Here is an 18,987-nt window from a genome sequence, read left to right as displayed (position 1 = left end):
GTCCTTTTCCCTGCACCCGATGAGGGGATTTATATACTATGTATATTTTTGTAATCTCCATACTGTTAATTGAACCACTGCTCAGTTAAAATGTAAATACAATCACTATATTGAGTTGATTCAGTGCCTCAGTATCTAAAGCAGTTACAGCTCCTTTTGTCTTCTTCTGTTCAGAGTGATGACCTCCTCTTTGTGCAGTAAGGGCTTTAACTATTAACATAGAATTTTTCAAGGTTGTAAGGAAAGATGAATAATTTTTATTCCAGGTATTTCACATGACAGTAATCATTAAATATTAACTGCCACAGTAATTTTGTATAAGTAAAGGCAGTAGATTTTGTTATTAATGTACTTAATCTGTTACCACTGACCATAGTGGTGGTAATTGTTTAATATTAAACTGTGGTATTTTTGTTTTTTACCTGTCGATGCTTGTATTCTAATAAAGTCCACTCGAGTTTTAAGAATGGCTTTTTGGGGGGTCTGGCGTTTCCCAATCTAATTTTTCTTTGGTATTGAGTTGTCAAAAATGCCAGTAGAGATGTAGATCCTACAAGAAGTGAAAGCTGCTGTCAAATCTGTTTGATGTGGTTTTTTGGTAGTATCACAAAGTAATTAACTTCTGTGCCTTCCTACCTTTAATGAAAGTGCCTTCTTTCAGTCCCGTTCCTCTCCTCAGGTCTTTCATAATGAAAAGTCACACACTAGTATATCCCTTAAATAAATTAATATCAAACTTTTATGTAGGTGCTGAAGAGTTGCAACCTGAACTATTCCTTGGGTACTATGGTGATGGGAGCCATATAATTAGGGCCTTGGGTAATCTTTAAAAAAAAAAAAATCATGACAAAATGGCAAAGTATTGAGTTTCATGGCATTTCCACAGAATGAACTGTACAAATAGTCAATTGCAAGGCTGGAATGACACTGACTGACTAAAATTGACTCAAGTTACTTGTAAAATTTATTCCATCCTTGCAAGCTTCCTTTTTAAAAAAAAAAACCCAAAACATTAAAAGATCAGTGTTTGGGAGCATTTTCACAATTTCAGTGCCCTCTATAAAATCATGTTACACTGGGTCGTACATATAATTACTTGTATCTGGCAAATGAAACATTACAGTTAAAGGCTGAGGGGTGGAGGAAGGAAAGCTTTATCATCTTAGTCCCTTTACAATGTGACATTCAAATAAACCATACTTTTGAGGTGCAAAATAAATTTTTTTCCAGATTTTTTTCCCCACTGGTAGGTGTGATTAGGTGCTATAACTGAGCTAGTTTTGCCTCAACATGAAACAATGAAAAACTAAAAATGACAACAGAACTAAAAATAACCTTTACTTGAAATGTCTTACAATAGACACTAGATCTGCTAAAGGGTCTCCATCCTGTATCTTAGACCTCAACTTTTACTCACTGTCCCTTTTACGAGTTAGTCTGCTCTTGCTCTGAAATGTCTCTGTAGATTCCCTAGTCTCAGAGTAGTGTGCAAAGATGTATCCCAAACTATTAAAACCACTGCAGCCAAACTAGGTGTGACTTCAGTGGGCAAAGGGATTATTCTTATAATAGAAGCGTGCAGAATCCCCATCCGATTTTAATCTTGCATCCACCCTCTGAATTTGGGGCTGCTGCTTTTTGTGCACAGATGTTTAGTTGTTTGACACAGCCCAGAAGCACTTCACTGTACTTATCAATGCATTGTTAGGTTCTCTAACCACTGGAGTGATGATTTTTTAAATGAAAAAAAATGCACATCAAGTTTGGCTGCCATTACCTGAAAGTGAGATCACTTCCTGGCTTTGGACTTCTGGGTGCGGATCTATGAAAGAGCTGAGCTCTCTTTACAATTGAATTTCCATTTTAGTTAGGGAGATGCCCCTTTTTCCACAAAATATTAGGGCAAGGTATTCTGTTGATGGAAAGGATCCCCAGAAACAGTGTTCTGGAAATGTTGTTAGTTAATCTTTAATAGGAAAATAGAAAAAATGGTGATTATAATTCTCACCCCCTCCTCCTGAATCAGAGCTCCTAGCACTTTATATTCAATTGTACAGTAGCCAACTGTAGAAACAAAAATGCTGGAGTCACTCCAGCTCATGAGTAGAACTACAACCAGATAGACATGTGCTAATTATTTGGAATTAAGCCATGGAGACCGATGATTCTCAATGGGTGAGGCACCATATTCTCTATATTGTTATTTCCTCCAAACTAGTGTAAGCTGTTCTCTCTAGCCATGTCTAAAATAGGAAAATAGCTAGCCAGCCATATTTGCAAATACTAACTTGTTTTTAAGGATGCCTTTATGTCAACTGTAGAAAGGTCCAATGTGGATAGTGGTAGTTCTATGTAGAGGATAGAGTCCTGCAATTGAACCTAGATTTCTTTGCTATTATAGTGCCAATATACATAGGTTAGGTTATCAATATATACTGCCTTCCTTTAAAAATATTTCAACTTGTCTAAAATGGTAACTCCATAATATATTCCATGGGGATGTGAAGTGCCAAGAGGTGAATTTACATTTTGAAGTCACTATTGTACATCTTAGTGCAATGAAAGTGCAGTGGTTGTAATGATCAGGTTACTGTAGATGAATCAACAGCCCTACTTTTCATTCATCACAGTTAACTCACACGATTAACTCAATTATTAATTGTGATTAAAAAAATGTGATTAATCGCATTTTTAAATAGCATACCAATTGACATGTATTAAATTATTTTTGGATGTTCTACATTTTCAAATATATAGATTTCAATTACAATAAAGAATACAAAGTGTACAGTGCTCACTTTATATTTGTATTACAAATGGTTACACTGTAAAAATGATAGTATTTTTCAGTTCACCTCATTCAAGTACTGTAGTTCAATCTCTTTATCATGAAAATTCAACTTACAAATGTAGGTTTTTTTTGTTTCATAACTACACTCAAAAACAAAACAATGTAAAACTTTACAACCTACAAGTCAACTCAGTCCTCCTTCTTGTTCAGAAAGACATTTGTTTATATTTACAATAAATAATGCAGCCCACTTCTTAATTACAATAAAAAGAAAAGGAGTACTTGTGGCACCTTAGAGACTAACCAGTTTATTTGGTGCCACAAGTACTCCTTTTCTTTTTGCGAATACAGACTAACACGGCTGTTACTCTGAAACCTTAATTACAATGTCACCTGAAAGTGAGAACAGGCGTTCACATAGCACTGTTGAAGCTGGGTGTCGCAAGATACTTATGTGCCAGATGTGCTAAAGATTCATATGCCTCTTCATGCTGATGATGCTCATTTAAAAAAAATAGTGCATTAATTACATTTGTGACTGAATTCTTGAGGGAGAATTGTATGTCTCCTGATCTTTTTTTACCCGCATTCTGCCATATATTTCATGTTATAGCAGTCTTGTTATAACACGTTTGTTTGTTTTAAGAACACTTTCACTGCACATTTGACACAATGCAAAGAAGATACCAATGTGGAATTTCTAAAGATAGCTACAGCACTCAACCCAAGGTTTAAGCATCTGAAGTGCCTTCCAAAATCTGAGAAGTATGAGGTGTGGTTCATGCTTTCAGAATTCTTAAAAGAGCAACATTCTGATGCGGAAACTACAGAACCTGAACCACCAAAAAAGAAAATCAACCTTCTGCTGGTGGCATCTGAATCAGATGCCAAAAATGAACATGCATCAGTCCGCACTGCTTTGGATAGTTATCGAGCAGAACCAGTCATCAGCATTATCTTCTGCAAATGTAAACAAACTTGTTTCTCTTCACGATTGACTGAACAGGAAGTAGGACTGATTGGACTTGTAGGCTCTAAAGTTTTACATTGTTTTGTTTTAGAATGCGGGGGGGGTTTGGTACATAATTCACATTTGTAAATTCAACTTTCATGATAAAGAGATTGCACTACAGTGCTTGTATTAGGTGAATTGAAAAGTACTATTTTTGTTTTTTACAGTGCAAATATTTGTTATAAAAAATAAATATAAAGTGAGCATGGTACACTTTGTACTCTGTTATAATTTAAATCAATACATTTGAAAATGTAGAAAACATCCAAAAATATTTAAATACATGGTATTCTATTATTAACAGTGCGATTAATTTTTAAATCGCACGATTAATCGTAATTAATTTTAATCACTTGACAGCCCTAGTGAAAAGGTGTATTTCAACTCTATTTACTCTGTTTTTTCAGATTGTCCCTTTGTGCTGAAACTTTCCAAACTTGGTCATTGCTTCAAGGAGTCTTTGGAAAATCCAAGCTAAATAGATTCCACCACTTGAATTTTTTAGGCTTTCTAGTAGTTTTACAAGTATTAAGCATCTAATACTCCTGTGAAGTAGACAGGGAGTTAAGTGCATCTCTCAAATGGAAATGAGTCTGTGGCACACCAGGGAATAGAATCCAGAAATACTTACTTTTTGTGCTGTGCTTTAACTACTAGTTTCCTACCTATAGTAATGCAGTGCTCAGGTTGCATATTTGAAATCAAGAAATGTAAAACTTGCTTCTATTGTACTGCCAACTTGGCCACGTTGCATACAGGCAGCATTCTTATTGTTTCTCCTGAAATGTGAAACTTGATCTTCAGTGGAGAAGTTAATGGTACTGTGGGGACTATTTTGCATTTCTTGATTTTTGTATTCAAATACACAAATGAAACACTGCAGAAATACAAGCTTTGCAACTAACTTAGCTAAAAAGAAATTCTATATTATCTGCATGTATTCAAGATAAAAGAAAATAACTGAGGAATTCTAAATAAGTGAATTACTTGTATATGCCCAAGCATCTTTACAAAAAACTCTGCACCATCCCATCCACCATGAAGCAAATTATTATTTATAACCCTCCAGTGGTGATGCTAGAATTGAGGCTCAGGGGGAACTTTATTTGTAAATCCCTCTAACACAAATGTTGTTTCTAAATTTCAGACTTATAATTTACATAGCACTGAAAATGTTTGCTTTAAGTGGTATAAGTTTTACTGTATTTAAATTCAGTACACGATTTGTAAAATGAAAATAGTCTCAAATCTCCAGGGTAAAAATGCAAATTGCAACACTTGCCCCCCTCTGTAAGCAAACTGGATGAAACGTCTTATCTATAGCAGTAAGAGTGACCGCAGTAGGTAGAGTTCTGCATAGTGCATACATGAGCTGTACAGGCTTCCCCACCCAGCTCTGCCATAGTATCTCACTCCTGATCTGCAGTACCCTAACTGTTTTAATGCGCAAAGCTGAATCAATGCAAATAGATACCTTTTTCATGTAACACTGCTGCTAGCAAGGTGCTGCCTCAAAACAAGAGGCCCAGCATGTCTGGCACACAGGATGGAGAAAAATATGCCATCTACTTACATTATAGACAAGATTTACCTAACTAATACTAAGCCGCAGTTCACTCAGACAGCTGTGAGTTTAAAGTTTACTGGTAAGAGAAGCTGTTTCATTCACAGTGGGGCAAATACTTTCCATGGAATAATAGGAGAGGTTGTATAGGACTATATGCAAAAACTTGGCCAGTGGTCATTGTAGTGATCGGAGCAGCGGGGTTTTTTAAATGCCACTGCTTAGCAAATGAAGTGGATAAGTACAGCACCTGTTTGGATTTTTGGAAAATGACCTCCCCACCCACTTCTTTTTTTTTTTTTTTTTGGCTTGTGTTTGCCAGGAGGGAGAGGCTGAAGAAGGGAAATGACTGCTAGCAAACTGCAACAGCTGCTCCCATGTGAACAGCAAGGGAAGATGTTCCCACAAGTCCATTAAGGGTTAAATTTAGATTTAAATTTAACAGCTCTGTTAAATTTCAGAATCATCTTTTTCCAACAAGAATAATAGAATTGGCTCTTACTAAAATTAACATAGTAAAGAAGAGCTATAACTCAGGCCTTGTCTGCTTCAGGGAAAAAAACCTACTCACAGCCACTTAAGAAACTGCCCTGATGAAAACGCTCTACTGTAGATTGCACCACTGCACCGTTTGAAGCAGGCACGAACCCCACAGGTGAAAGCAGTGTCTTTGTCTGTCTGCACTAGGAGTTGCATCACTGCAGCAACAGCTGTGGCTGGGCACTAATGGATGTAACTGGTCTGAATCCTCACTGCAGATAAAGCTTAAGTTATTACGTGGGAGTTCCCATTTTGCTGTGACAGGGAGAAAAATGATGTTTCATTTCCATCCATTTCAACTTGATTCTTCAGGTTACTTCCTACATACTCAGCATGCAACATTCCTTGACTCCTTCTCCCCCACCCAGCAATTCACAGAAAGCCAGAACTTTTCAAGTAGGTTAACTAGGGTTGTCAACCCTCCAGGGTTGGCTGGGAGTCTCCTGGAGTCGGCACTGATCTCCCGGTGACTACTGAAAGCAATCTGGGATATTTTAAGAAAATGACATTGTCATGTTGGGGAAAAAAAATCTCCCAGGATAGCTTCAGTCAGAGTTAGCAACCCATTGGTGGGACCAAGTATGAGCTAAGGCAACTTAGGCAATTTGCAAGGTGACAGTCTGTCCTCAAACGGTGGCAATATCCCTATCTCAGGACTTGTTCCAGTCTCTAAACCCATTGTCCTTGTTTTTAGATATGTCTACAGGCCTCATGATTGTGGCTTCCTGCCTCCACACAGTTCGTTAAGGGCACATGGTGGCAGTGAAAGAAAGGTATTGCTTAGCTAAAACAGAAGACAGGAGCAGGGACCCTTTCTCTCTTCCCCTCCCCTCCTGTGAGTGCCTCCCTTACCTTCCAACCAACAGCAGTCCACTGTGCCTGCCATAAAAAAAGGTGTGCAATGCTTTCACTTTGTAAATCTCATCAACTTCTGCAGAAGTGAAGAATCATGGCTTCTCTGGCAGCTTAACAGTATAAGAGGGTGAAGTGGAAGAGTGCTGAAACAGAAGGTCTGGATGTTGGATTCACAGAAGGAATGCCTGTACCACACCAGCCACAGAAATCTGTGGGATCAAGGGAAAGGTTTACAGATGCCTGAGTAAGACACAGGTAGAGGAAATTGGAATATTAAATGTTGGGAAAATGTGGAGAATATTTGGAGAGCCCAGCTGAGGGCAAAGAATAGAAAGGGGTGACTTGCAAACCACAGGAAAATCTCAGCTTTCCTAGGTATTTGAGTACTAGTGATTACTAAATTGTAATTATGGATCCTTCATCTATATAGATTCTTATGAAAACAGCTTACCCACATTTCTTCAAGTAATATAGCTGTTGGTGCTCTACAGCGGGTGCCCATGCAACCCTTCTTGCCTTTGATGGGAGATTTTTCAGAGGTAGTGTCCGTTTGGCCCATGCATGAGCTCCAGACATCCACCATCTTCTTAGGCTGTACAGCCAACTGCATCTTTTCTGAACTGATTTACTAAAGCTGATCCTCAATATCAAAAGGTGCATTAGTAGTACCATTATTCCATTACTTTTGCAAGAATTGGATTGCAGTGTTATAATTTGGAAAACACCGTAAGTTATATCTTTGATACATTAACATCTAATTGAGTACATCTCTTGTAACAATAACCAGTAAAGACATTTAAGCCTTCCTAATAGTGCCTTTAAATGATGATAGAGCTTACTTACGTTGCAAAGTTGAGGACAGAGACTTCTGCCAAGTGTCTGCACGTTGCAGAGCACAGTAGGGCTGACAACTCTTAACTGTTACTGGAATATAAGCGAACAGTTGTATGGAAACCTTCAGCTGCACTTGAACAGTGTCTCTACAAGAGGCACATAACTAAAAGCTCTGGCTGTTGCACCAACCTTGCAGGGGTTATTTTGGTGTTGACGATTGAAATAGAAAGAATATGTTGCGTAAAATGTGAGTAAATTCAGTTCTAGGTTTTATTGCCACTAAGGAGTACGTGTTGCTAAAACTAAGTGGCACATTAAGAAATTCCTATTAAATAGTCAAACAGTTTCTGCATTTATTAAATCCAGAGACACCAAAATCAGTCTCGCAGGTGCTTCTTTGCTGACAGCCTGACACATTAGAAGTGGGTGTCTGAAAATTCTAACTCTTAATTCCAAAGTTATTTGCTGTAAAAGCCACTTGCACCAAAATGAAATCATGTTTAATTATTATAAAAAGCACATGAAATACCACTGCACACTGGCCTGTAACTATGGTTGAAAGCAAATTCCAGCTCTAGAGGGCCTGTTCAGTTGCTGCACTGCCCTTCTTGAAGAGGCCTTGTCACGCTGAGTGCGTCACTGTTTCTTCCAATCAAGTGGGCTTTGTTCTGTCCAATATGGACACAAGACATGGGTGTTCTTCGTGTGATTTCCTCCCACAGTCAATCTTATAAAACATTAGAAATGTACCATGTTAACAATTTTAGTGGTAGGTTCGCCTCCTGCTAACTGCTGGTGCCAAAACTAATTAAACAGCAGAACTTCCTAGGCCTGGCGTTGTAAGGTATGCGCTCCCTTAAACCAGCCACTACACTGAATTGATGATAATGGGAGAAGTGCTAATGAAACCCTACACTATTCTGAATTAGGAAAATAAATGTTAAATTGAAATTTAAGAACTGCTTTTTGCTGAACATAGTTAGGCACTCCAATTATTTATAGAACTGGATTCTGTGTGGTTCTTATTTGAAATCACTGGCATTTACACACAAACAGTTTAAGCCTAACTTGGAACATAATATTAAGTGCTTTGGCACGATGCACAATTTCAGATTGAGATTAAATTTAAAACACTTCAGAGTTGAAGTATTGTTCACCTTATACATCTAAATTTGAGGCACAATATGAACATTCAGGAAAAGCTTTAGGAACAGTGGTAACAAGCTACAGTTAAGAAGTCAGACTATTACTGAAAATTTCTCTTTCTCCATTGAAAAGTTTTATGGCTTTGAGAAGATTTTAATATTAAAATGGTATATTATTACTCAGTCTCTGAGTATGTTACATTAGTCTCTGAATCTCTGTTAAGACTGTCAAATGAGTGTTAATTGCTACTAATTATCAAACAGGTAAGGCTATCATAAAAGGTACCATAAAGACTTTACAGGACCTAAATATCACTTGGAAATAGTGCAGAATTCAGTGTGTGCATCTTGCACATGTCAAGCTATTGTAGGTTGCTTCACTATAGTGGGCATGCTGTCTACAATGAAAATATATTACAAATCAGTGAAGGTTTTAACCATAGGAATAGTCAGGCTACCATTTTCAAAGAACCTAAAGAAAGAAACTCAGTCAATATCAAAGGAATTTGGGCATCTAACGGTCTAAGGTTTCTTTGAAAGTCTGAGCCTCAATGTTCACAGCTCTGTTTGAAGGATGACATTGGAACCAATTTCATTCTGTGTTAAGTACAGGAAAAAGCCAAAGGGAGAATTATCCTATTTCCTTAAATTTTTGCTCAACAGAAGCCTTTTGGACAGTGAGAGTGGGTCGGGATATCTAACATTGGTGCCTGTACATTTTGCATTAGTAAACTTGCAGTGGAAATTCTATCTCCTGGAATGAAAGAGAAATGTTACTTTAGACAGAAGGCTTTAACAGATAAAAGGTCAAACATATTACTACTTTCCTGCTGAAAGTTAAAAGTAATGCTATTCCAAGCTTGTCAGATACCTATACCAAGACTAAGAATAGAAGGGTTAGGTGATTTGTTTCTCCTCCACTTTTCATAAGATAAACTGAGTACTCTCTCTCACATTTATATTTCTTCTGTTATGACTCTGGTAAGCAAACATGTTAAATGCCTGAACTCATTGCTGCTAAGGTATAAAAAGAAGACCCTAATCAAAGTAGGGTTTGGGTTTATTTTAAATCACCTTGGTCTGAAAATCTCTAAGAGTAAAAACTCCCCACTAGCGCAAACCTTAGATTACATGCTGAGACCATTAGATATCTGTTAAACCTACCAAGAACAGATTAAGATAGAGTAGATTCTTCTATCCTTAAAGCAGACTGTGGCCCAATATATTCACTATTTATCGTCATTACCAACTTTTGAAATGGAAGGTCATATAATACCCCATTTTAAGTATAAAACCCAATTGAAGAAAACATTTACTACAAAAAAGTACTTGTTTGTTAAATATGATTTAGGCTACATGGTTGTTACAATACAAAGCAACAAAAATTAGCAACTTTTTCTGAATCATAAAATATTTAATGTATATTTTGGGGGAATATACTGTATATAAAATTTCAGATCACAATATGAAGCGATTTGAACCCTCTCCAAGCTAGCACTGCCTTCAATGCTGTGTAGATGTATTGCCACTGATACAAGTTCTACTAAAAGCATACAGGTTTAACTAATACAAAAGTGGCTTGTTTCATATGAATTCTTTTTTACACAACTAGAGTGTCTTGAATACCCTCCTTAAGTGCAAAAAACACAGATCACTTTACACTAATGTAGCAACAATGCATTCATATTGTTCTCATTAGTCATTAGTAGTCAACTTGCATAAGATACGAGAAAAAGCACAATGAAGCTCACAAAAATAGACTAAAAATCAGCCTGTTCTTGAGGAAAAAAAAAAAAGAAGAAAAAAATGCAGCATAATGGGAAAAAAAGAAAAAAGGATTATGCACACCACAGAATTTTTTGTTCTTTAATCAAACTGGTTTAAGTGCTGCTTTTTTGTTTTGTTTTTTTGTAAATCAAACTGCCTGGACCAGGCACAACTAATATTCAGGAGGCAGTGTGTAGCTAAACTTCACTGAACTTTCTTTAATCCCCACAAATTATCTTCCTCTGTCCTGAGGTAGTTACAAAAAACAAACAATTTAAGCATCAGCTACAGCTGACCAGTCAGAGCTGAGGCTTTTGTTTTTCTGTTTTAAAAACTAGTTGTCAACTGGCCAAAACTACCTTTGATGGTGAAAGAGAGCTGAGAATTTGAGTTCTCACTACACAAAAGAGATGGCTGTAGGGGGAAGAGAGTTAGCTGCTTCAGAATGTGACAATATGTTGAGTCCCATCGAGTTGGCTGGTCCACTGTTGAATTTCTCATGTTTATTCTCCTTTATTGTCTATAAAGTCACTGGGAGAAGTCAGGTAGGAGCTGAACATATCATCGTCCTTTGCTGTAACCAGGGAAGAACTGGTCAAGTAGTGTCTGCAGTATCTTGTTGGGAACCATCGTGTAGCCCTTCCCAAGGTCATAGCGGCAGGCAGGGCAGGTGAAGACTTCAGCTCGGAAGGAGCGCTGTAAACAGCTCTAAGAAATGCAAGGAAAGAAAAATTACAGCTTTTGCTTTGTGCTAAAAAACTAGCTAAGCAACTACTAGAGAGCAAACGTAGTGCTCAGCATAGCTAGAACTGTTACTAAGCTATTACTAAGTCTTCTGCTACACATTTTTGCCATTACAGAGGAAGACAACAAAGAACTCTGTTCTTGGCTACAGTACAAGCAGTAAGTTTGGCATGAATGAAAGTACAGTGTCACCAGTGAAGGACTCCACTTCCCCCGGCCTCTCTGTGGGTAGGAGAGCTCCGTCTGCAGATTCTTTCTAGCATTCCTGCTAAACTTCTCAAACATTACAGCATTTCATTTCAAGCTATGAGTCTGAATATGCAGTTGTAGTTTATATCTAAATTTTTATGAACTTGCTAGGGCTTTGCAAATTCTTCCCTAGTTCTTCCTTTCTACTTAAAAAAAAAAAAAAAATTTAAATATTTTTTAAAAACTTATTTTTATTAAGCTTACTATGCACATGCTACATAAATAAATTAAGCTTACTAATTGTACATAAGAGAAAAGAACCCAAGGCAAATGTCTAATGGAGTAAGCACTAAACAAAACAAAAAACATGCAATCCACATCTACTCCATCTTTATGAAAGATCCCAATAGCCAATCCTCAAGGGGGATGTGTAGAATATTCATATACATGGTATTCCACAAAATCTTTATCAGACATTTACAAATAAATATTCCATTCCCTTCTCTGTTGTCCCCAGGTCTCCAAGTGCCCCTTTTTGTCCTTCCCTAGGCACGTGGGTGGAGAAGGCAGAGCAGAATCTCATGGAACAGAGCCTCTGGGAACAGCTTGGATTTAGCTAAGAGCAGCAGCAGGGGCAAGGAGAATCTCAGCTCCTGGGCAGCAGTTATAACAACAGACAATTCTTTACAATTTGAACTCTGAACATTGTTTTCTTCCCTCGTGGTCATTCTGTTGCCACCCTCATTATCCTTACCCTCTTGGATCCTCACCATCTATCCAGCATTCTTCATTCCCTTCCTCTCTTTCCCTTGTTTTTTCCACTCCCTTACTTCTGTTTATTCACCCCATCATGATAGTCCTGGCCAGTGTTCCCTCTAATTGTCCAGTCTGGCCAATGTACATGGCAGAGAGGCATTGCTGGCACATGATGGCATATATCACATTGGTAGATGTGCAGGTGAATGAGCCTCTGATAGTGTGGCTGATGTGATTAGGTCCTATGATGGTGTCCCCTGAATAGATATGTGGACACAGCTGGCAACGGGCTTTGCTGCAAGGATAGATTCCAGGGTTAGTGGGTCTACCAATGTGAAATATGTCATCATGTGCCAGCAATACCCCTCTGCCATGTACATTGGCCAAACTGGAAAGTCTCTACGTAAAAGAATAAAAGGACACAAATCAGATGTCAAGAATTATAAAACATTCAAAAAATCAGTCGGAGAACACTTCAATCTCTTTGGTCACTCGATCACAGACCTAAAAGTGGCAATTCTTCAACAAAAAAAAACTTCAAAAACAGACTCCAATGAGAGACTGCTGAATTGGAATTAATTTGAAAACTGGAATCAATTAACTTAGGCTTGAATAAAGACTGGGAGTGGATGAGTCATTACACAAAGTAAAACTATTTCCCCATGTTTATTCCCCTCCCCCCAACTGTTCCTCAGACGTTCTTGTCAACTGCTGGAAATGGCCCACTTTGATTATCACTACAAAAGGTTTTTCCCCCCTGCTCTCCTGCTGGTAATAGCTCACCTTACCTGATCCCTCTCGTTACAGTGTGTATGGTAACACCCATTGTTTCATGTTCTCTGTGTATATAAATCTCACCACTGTATTTTCCACTGAATGCATCCGATGAAGTGAGCTGTAGCTCACGAAAGCTTATGCTCAAATAAATTTGTTAGTCTCTAAGGTGCCACAAGTACTCCTTTTCTTTTTTTAATAAATGAGCGATTTGTGTTGTATGAGGTGCTAACACTAGTCTTAAAAATTAAACTTCTATGGGTAGATTTTGTACTTGGAAGATATAATGATCCAAGTACAGTTAAACCAAATTGTTGTTCTTCTACGGAACTAATAAATCAATATTCCTCCAATACAATGGCAGAGCTATTCTAAGGCACGCACATCCCTTGAACTGTGACCATATAGCTAACATGTAAAAACATACTGGCAGAGAAAATGCATAAAACAGAGAAAACTGAGATAACAGAAGCAGATGTGACATGTACAGTTTAGTGTGTGTGTGTGGGTGTATACGCCTCCCTACACACAAATGCACTCTCTCTTTCTATGTGTGTGTGTGTATATATATATATATATATATATATATATATATATGCAAAGTCTTTACTGATTCTAGTAAACATTGGATTCCATAAACTGTCTGGTATCCAAGTCTTCAAGTTTGAAAATATGAAGTCTTATGGCGATAGACTCAAGCAGCGCAACTTAGCTTAACAAAGGGAAGGTTAAGGGCTGACTTGATTATAGTCTATAAGCCCCTACTTGATAAATGGGCTCTTCAATCTACCAGAGAAAGATATAACATGATCCAATGTCTGGAAGTTGAAGCTAGACAAATTCAGACTGGAAATAAGATGTACATTTTTAACATTGAGGTGATTAACCACTGGAACAATATACCAAGGGTCATTGTGGATTCTCTGTCACCAGAAAATTTTAATCAAGATTGGATTTTTTCTAAAAGATATGCATTAGTCTAGGAATTATTTGGGGGAAATTCTATGGCCTGTGTTATACAGGAGGTCAGATTAGATTATCACAATGGTTCCTTCTGGCGCTGAAATCTGCAAATTTAATATAATTTCCCAATGGGTGCCCAGCAAATAGTGTTAAGACACAATTTACTCAGGTAGTGAACCAATATAAATTGTATTGCGTTGTTTTATCTAATAATTTGTTCTAGAATTTGATATGCTGTGGTCTTTCCTAAATAGATGAAATGAGCTCTGTGTTACTGTGCCAAAGTCTAGCTATTGGACCAAGTCAGTCCCTAGCTTAATTCCATTGATTTCAATGGAGCGACACTAAGTGAAGTTTAACACATCTGTTTAAAAAAAAAAAAAAAGTAAAACTAATGCATTTCTATTTAAAAAAAAAAAAAAACGGAAGAAAATACAGATTACTCAATTAAAATAAACCATAATCACACCAAATTGGGAGCAAACTTGTTGCATTCCTTGGTCAGAATGCTTGGTATAATTATTGTCTTGCTAAAATATAGACTGGCTCAGTTGACTGGTGCCTCAGTGCCAGAAACTCAGCCCAGAGCAGGACAGAGTTTGTACTTACTTTGCAGACATTATGGAGGCACTCTGTTGTCACTGGCTGGTAAACCAGCTCCTGGCAGCAGACACACATAAAGGATTGTTCCAGTTTCTTCAGAAAATTCTAGTGTAGGGCAAAGGAAAGAAAAAATGGGATGAGAACATTCTACTAAGGGCACATCCATGAACATAGCAAACATATAAGAATGAATAATACCCTTGTGCGGATTGTCTAAAATTACTGTAGCTAATGCAGTTTTTAACAGGGGCAAATCATTTGCCCAACTACTGTAGTAATCACACTTACTTAAAATATGTACAAATTTAAACCTGGTGAGCCAAATTTTGCTTTCATTTACACAGCTGTAAATCTAAAGACAGGTTTCAGAGTAACAGCCGTGTTAGTCTGTATTTGCAAAAAGAAAAGGAGTACTTGTGGCACCTTAGAGACTAACCAATTTATTTGAGCATGAGCTTTCGTGAGCCACAGCTCACTTCATCAGATGCATACCGTGGAAACTGCAGCAGACTTTATATATACACAGAGAATATGAAACAATACCTCCTCCCACCCCACTGTCCTGCTGGTAATAGCTTATCTAAAGTAATCGTCAGGTTAGGCCATTTCCAGCACAAATCCAGGTTTTCTCACCCTCCACCCCCCCACACAAATTCACTCTCCTGCTGGTGATAGCCCATCCAAAGTGACAACTCTTTACACAATGTGCATGATAATCAAGTTAGGCCATTTCCTGCACAAATCCAGGTTCTCTCACTCCCTCACCCCCCTCCAAAAACCACCCCCATACACACACAGACTCACTCTCCTGCTGGTAACAGCTCATCCAAACTGACCACTCTCCAAGTTTAAATCCAAGTTAAACCAGAACATCTGGGGGGCGGGGGGTAGGAAAAAACAAGAGGAAATAGGCTACCTTGCATAATGACTTAGCCACTCCCAGTCTCTATTTAAGCCTAAATTAATAGTATCCAATTTGCAAATGAATTCCAATTCAGCAGTTTCTCGCTGGAGTCTGGATTTGAAGTTTTTTTGTTTTAAGATAGCGACCTTCATGTCTGTGATTGCGTGACCAGAGAGATTGAAGTGTTCTCCGACTGGTTTATGAATGTTATAATTCTTGACATCTGATTTGTGTCCATTTATTCTTTTACGTAGAGACTGTCCAGTTTGACCAATGTACATGGCAGAGGGGCATTGCTGGCACATGCCATCATGTGCCAGCAATGCCCCTCTGCCATGTACATTGGTCAAACTGGACAGTCTCTACGTAAAAGAATAAATGGACACAAATCAGATGTCAAGAATTATAACATTCATAAACCAGTCGGAGAACACTTCAATCTCTCTGGTCACGCAATCACAGACATGAAGGTCGCTACCTTAAAACAAAAAAACTTCAAATCCAGACTCCAGCGAGAAACTGCTGAATCGGAATTCATTTGCAAATTGGATACTATTAATTTAGGCTTAAATAGAGACTGGGAGTGGCTAAGTCATTATGCAAGGTAGCCTATTTCCTCTTGTTTTTTCCTACCCCCCCTCCCCCCACAGATGTTCTGGTTTAACTTGGATTTAAACTTGGAGAGTGGTCAGTTTGGATGAGCTATTACCAGCAGGAGAGTGAGTTTGTGTGTGTATGGGGGTGGTTTTTGGAGGGGGGTGAGGGAGTGAGAGAACCTGGATTTGTGCAGGAAATGGCCTAACTTCATTATCATGCACATTGTGTAAAGAGTTGTCACTTTGGATGGGCTATCACCAGCAGGAGAGTGAATTTGTGTGGGGGGGTGGAGGGTGAGAAAACCTGGATTTGTGCTGGAAATGGCCTAACCTGACGATTACTTTAGATAAGCTATTACCAGCAGGACAGTGGGGTGGGAGGAGGTATTGTTTCATATTCTCTGTGTATATATAAAGTCTGCTGCAGTTTCCACGGTATGCATCTGATGAAGTGAGCTGTGGCTCACGAAAGCTCATGCTCAAATAAATTGGTTAGTCTCTAAGGTGCCACAAGTACTCCTTTTCTTTTTGTAAATCTAAAGTAACTGAGAATAGAATTGGGCCCCATAAGTCTTTGGAAAAAGCATAAAGACCAGCCCTTTCTCATGACAGCTTCTAAGTTAATCCATATTTTACATAAATGTTATTCTTTTCCTAAGCCGTGGGTTCTAAGCAGGCCAGGAGTTTCCGAGTTAGTGCTGATTAATAATTTTGCACAAGTGCCAAGAGTTGGAAAATCCACACACACTACACTTCTCCAAATATGACTACATGACAGCTTGATTTTGTAGGTAAGCATAGTTGGCTTGTTTATATTCTAGCTTCCTTTTTTTCATATCAGACAGTCTGAATTGCACATTTCTTCCAAAAAGCCCACTGGTATTGCTCCCATGCCTGCAGAAATATTGTCTCTAATATAGCCATGCACTCAACTTGTGTCAGTGTTATCTATTTCTATATTCTGCTCACCTCATGTTTACATGACTCAACTGTTGTTTACCATTTCTTCTTAGATTGTAGACTTCTTAGGGAAGAACAATGCTAAGCACATTAATAATAAATAATAAACACTGAACTTGTTATACCATTGTTTTTTCAATTGGCTTTAAATTCGAGATTTTGGATATTTGGTTGGGTTCAGTCTTCCTCAATCCTTCATACCCATGACAAATACAACCTGAGGGAGTGGCCAGGAAGCTGGTCCATGGCCATGCTAAATTTCCTGCTTCTCCAAGTCCTCCTGAGAATCCAGAGAAACAAGGTTATGAAAAAGTACTAGTTCCACATTAATGTTTGTTAAAACAGTAAGACCTAGGGATTCTCAGCAGGGGTCAGAAAACATGGGAAGTTATGTACCTGTATCAAGTGATCATTCTTCCCTTCTGAAGTTGCCTTTGTCATAGATTGCAGTATTCTAGAAAAGTGATCTCTACTTCTCTACACAGAGGGGAACAAAGCACCTAACCCTTTCCTGGAGCAAGTCACCTCTGCACCTGCTATTGTACTCACACAAGGACTGTGGCTAGTTTAATCACTTTCCTCTATGCCAGGGGTTCTCAAATTGGGGGTCAGGATCCTTCAGGGGGTCGTGAGGGTATTACATGGGGGATCGCAAGCTGTCAGTCTCCACCCCAAATCCCGATTTGCCTCCAGCATTTATAATGGTATTAAATGTATACAAAAGTGTTTTTAATTTATAAAGGGAGGTCACACTCAGAGGCTTCCTATGTGAAAGGGGCCACCAGTACAAAAGTTTGAGAACTACTGCTCTATGCTGCAAAAACAAATGAAAAGATCACTCTGCAAATGTAAACGTTCATCCTTACATCTCAGTCTTCCCAAAGCAACCCATCAGGGCAGGGGAAATTTGTACTGGGTATTTTAGAAGCATAGTAGGCCTTATGGAGATTCTAACTCTGATATTTTAGTTGCTCTAGAGCTCCTCACTCCATATAAAAGTAAAACTGGAATTATGATTACACAAAATATAGACCTTTAAAATATTTTTTAAATATCAGAATTGTTTGATTCAAACTGAACCATATATATAGTACAAGTGAAAACAATGAACATCAGTATGCGTTAATGGTCAAATGGTCCATTTGCAGTGCAGCGATCTAGCTGACTCCTATTAACATTAGTGGGAGCTGTATGGAAATGTATATAGTATCAGGTAGTGTCAAAATTATAGGTAGGACTCTAGAGGAAAACTACTTCCCAGTAACTGGATTTCCCACAAGCTAGTATTTTCTATTGTTACACATACATGTCACTATACCCTTGTGTTATGTATAACTTTAGGATTTATACCTCTCCGGTCATTTAAAAAAAGTTAATACATATGCCTTGGAGGGAACACAAGAAAATGGCTCATAACTTTATCTCCGCTCCTTTATAGCTACTAGTCTAGCAGCAGTGTAGTGGAGAGGTATCTTAAGTGGAAGAACAGGGAACTACAGGTGCTTCTACTTTCAGAGAATTCCTGTTAATAAGAAGTATATTGGTCCTGCTACTTCCCAAATAAATGGAATTTTTATGGTGTTCATTTTTAGGCATCCTATTTTCCTGCTTTGGATTTTTCTGAAGTCCCTTTTCTTTAGAGTTTTGCTAGTGTTTTTTGTTCTCCCCGTTCCCTCTGTGTGTCTGGAAGGACCAGCTAGTTACAGGCGATCGTAAGGAGTTTAGAATTTCCTGAAGAAGACAAGTATAGATACTGTGGACTGACTGGTACCAAATACTGATGCAGGCATTTAACATAGTTGCTGAGAGCTGGCTGTTGGAGCAATGGCCCTGCAAAGTGTTTGTGTACTCTATTAAAACAGTAGGGGTTTTTTTCTCTCTCTAAGATAAATATAGATACTACTACTTCTGCTACTATTTCTTCATCAATCTACACATTCAAAGTGATTTACATAATCAACTAATTACTACCAAAACATTTGCTTTGGGT

General features: G+C 38.1%; 1 protein-coding gene across 4 annotated transcripts in view; it reads right to left on the bottom strand.

The window, feature by feature from the left end:
• Positions 1–10,134: 10,134 nt before the first annotated feature.
• UHRF2 (ubiquitin like with PHD and ring finger domains 2) overlaps positions 10,135–18,987 on the bottom strand; it is a 178,420-nt gene continuing 169,567 nt past the window's right edge. For all 4 annotated transcript variants that reach the window (XM_077817655.1, XM_077817653.1, XM_077817654.1 and 1 more), the window contains 2 exons: positions 14,544–14,642; positions 10,135–11,216 (listed from right to left, as the gene is read on the bottom strand). In XM_077817655.1, coding sequence (XP_077673781.1) covers positions 11,070–11,216; positions 14,544–14,642 — 246 coding nt within the window. In that variant the 3' untranslated portion in view covers positions 10,135–11,069. The remainder of the gene's footprint in view (positions 11,217–14,543; positions 14,643–18,987) is intronic.

This window comes from Eretmochelys imbricata, chromosome 5, assembly GCF_965152235.1.
Source record: "Eretmochelys imbricata isolate rEreImb1 chromosome 5, rEreImb1.hap1, whole genome shotgun sequence".
Lineage (NCBI taxonomy): Eukaryota > Metazoa > Chordata > Testudines > Cheloniidae > Eretmochelys > Eretmochelys imbricata.
This window is presented reverse-complemented; position numbering and strand designations above follow the sequence as displayed.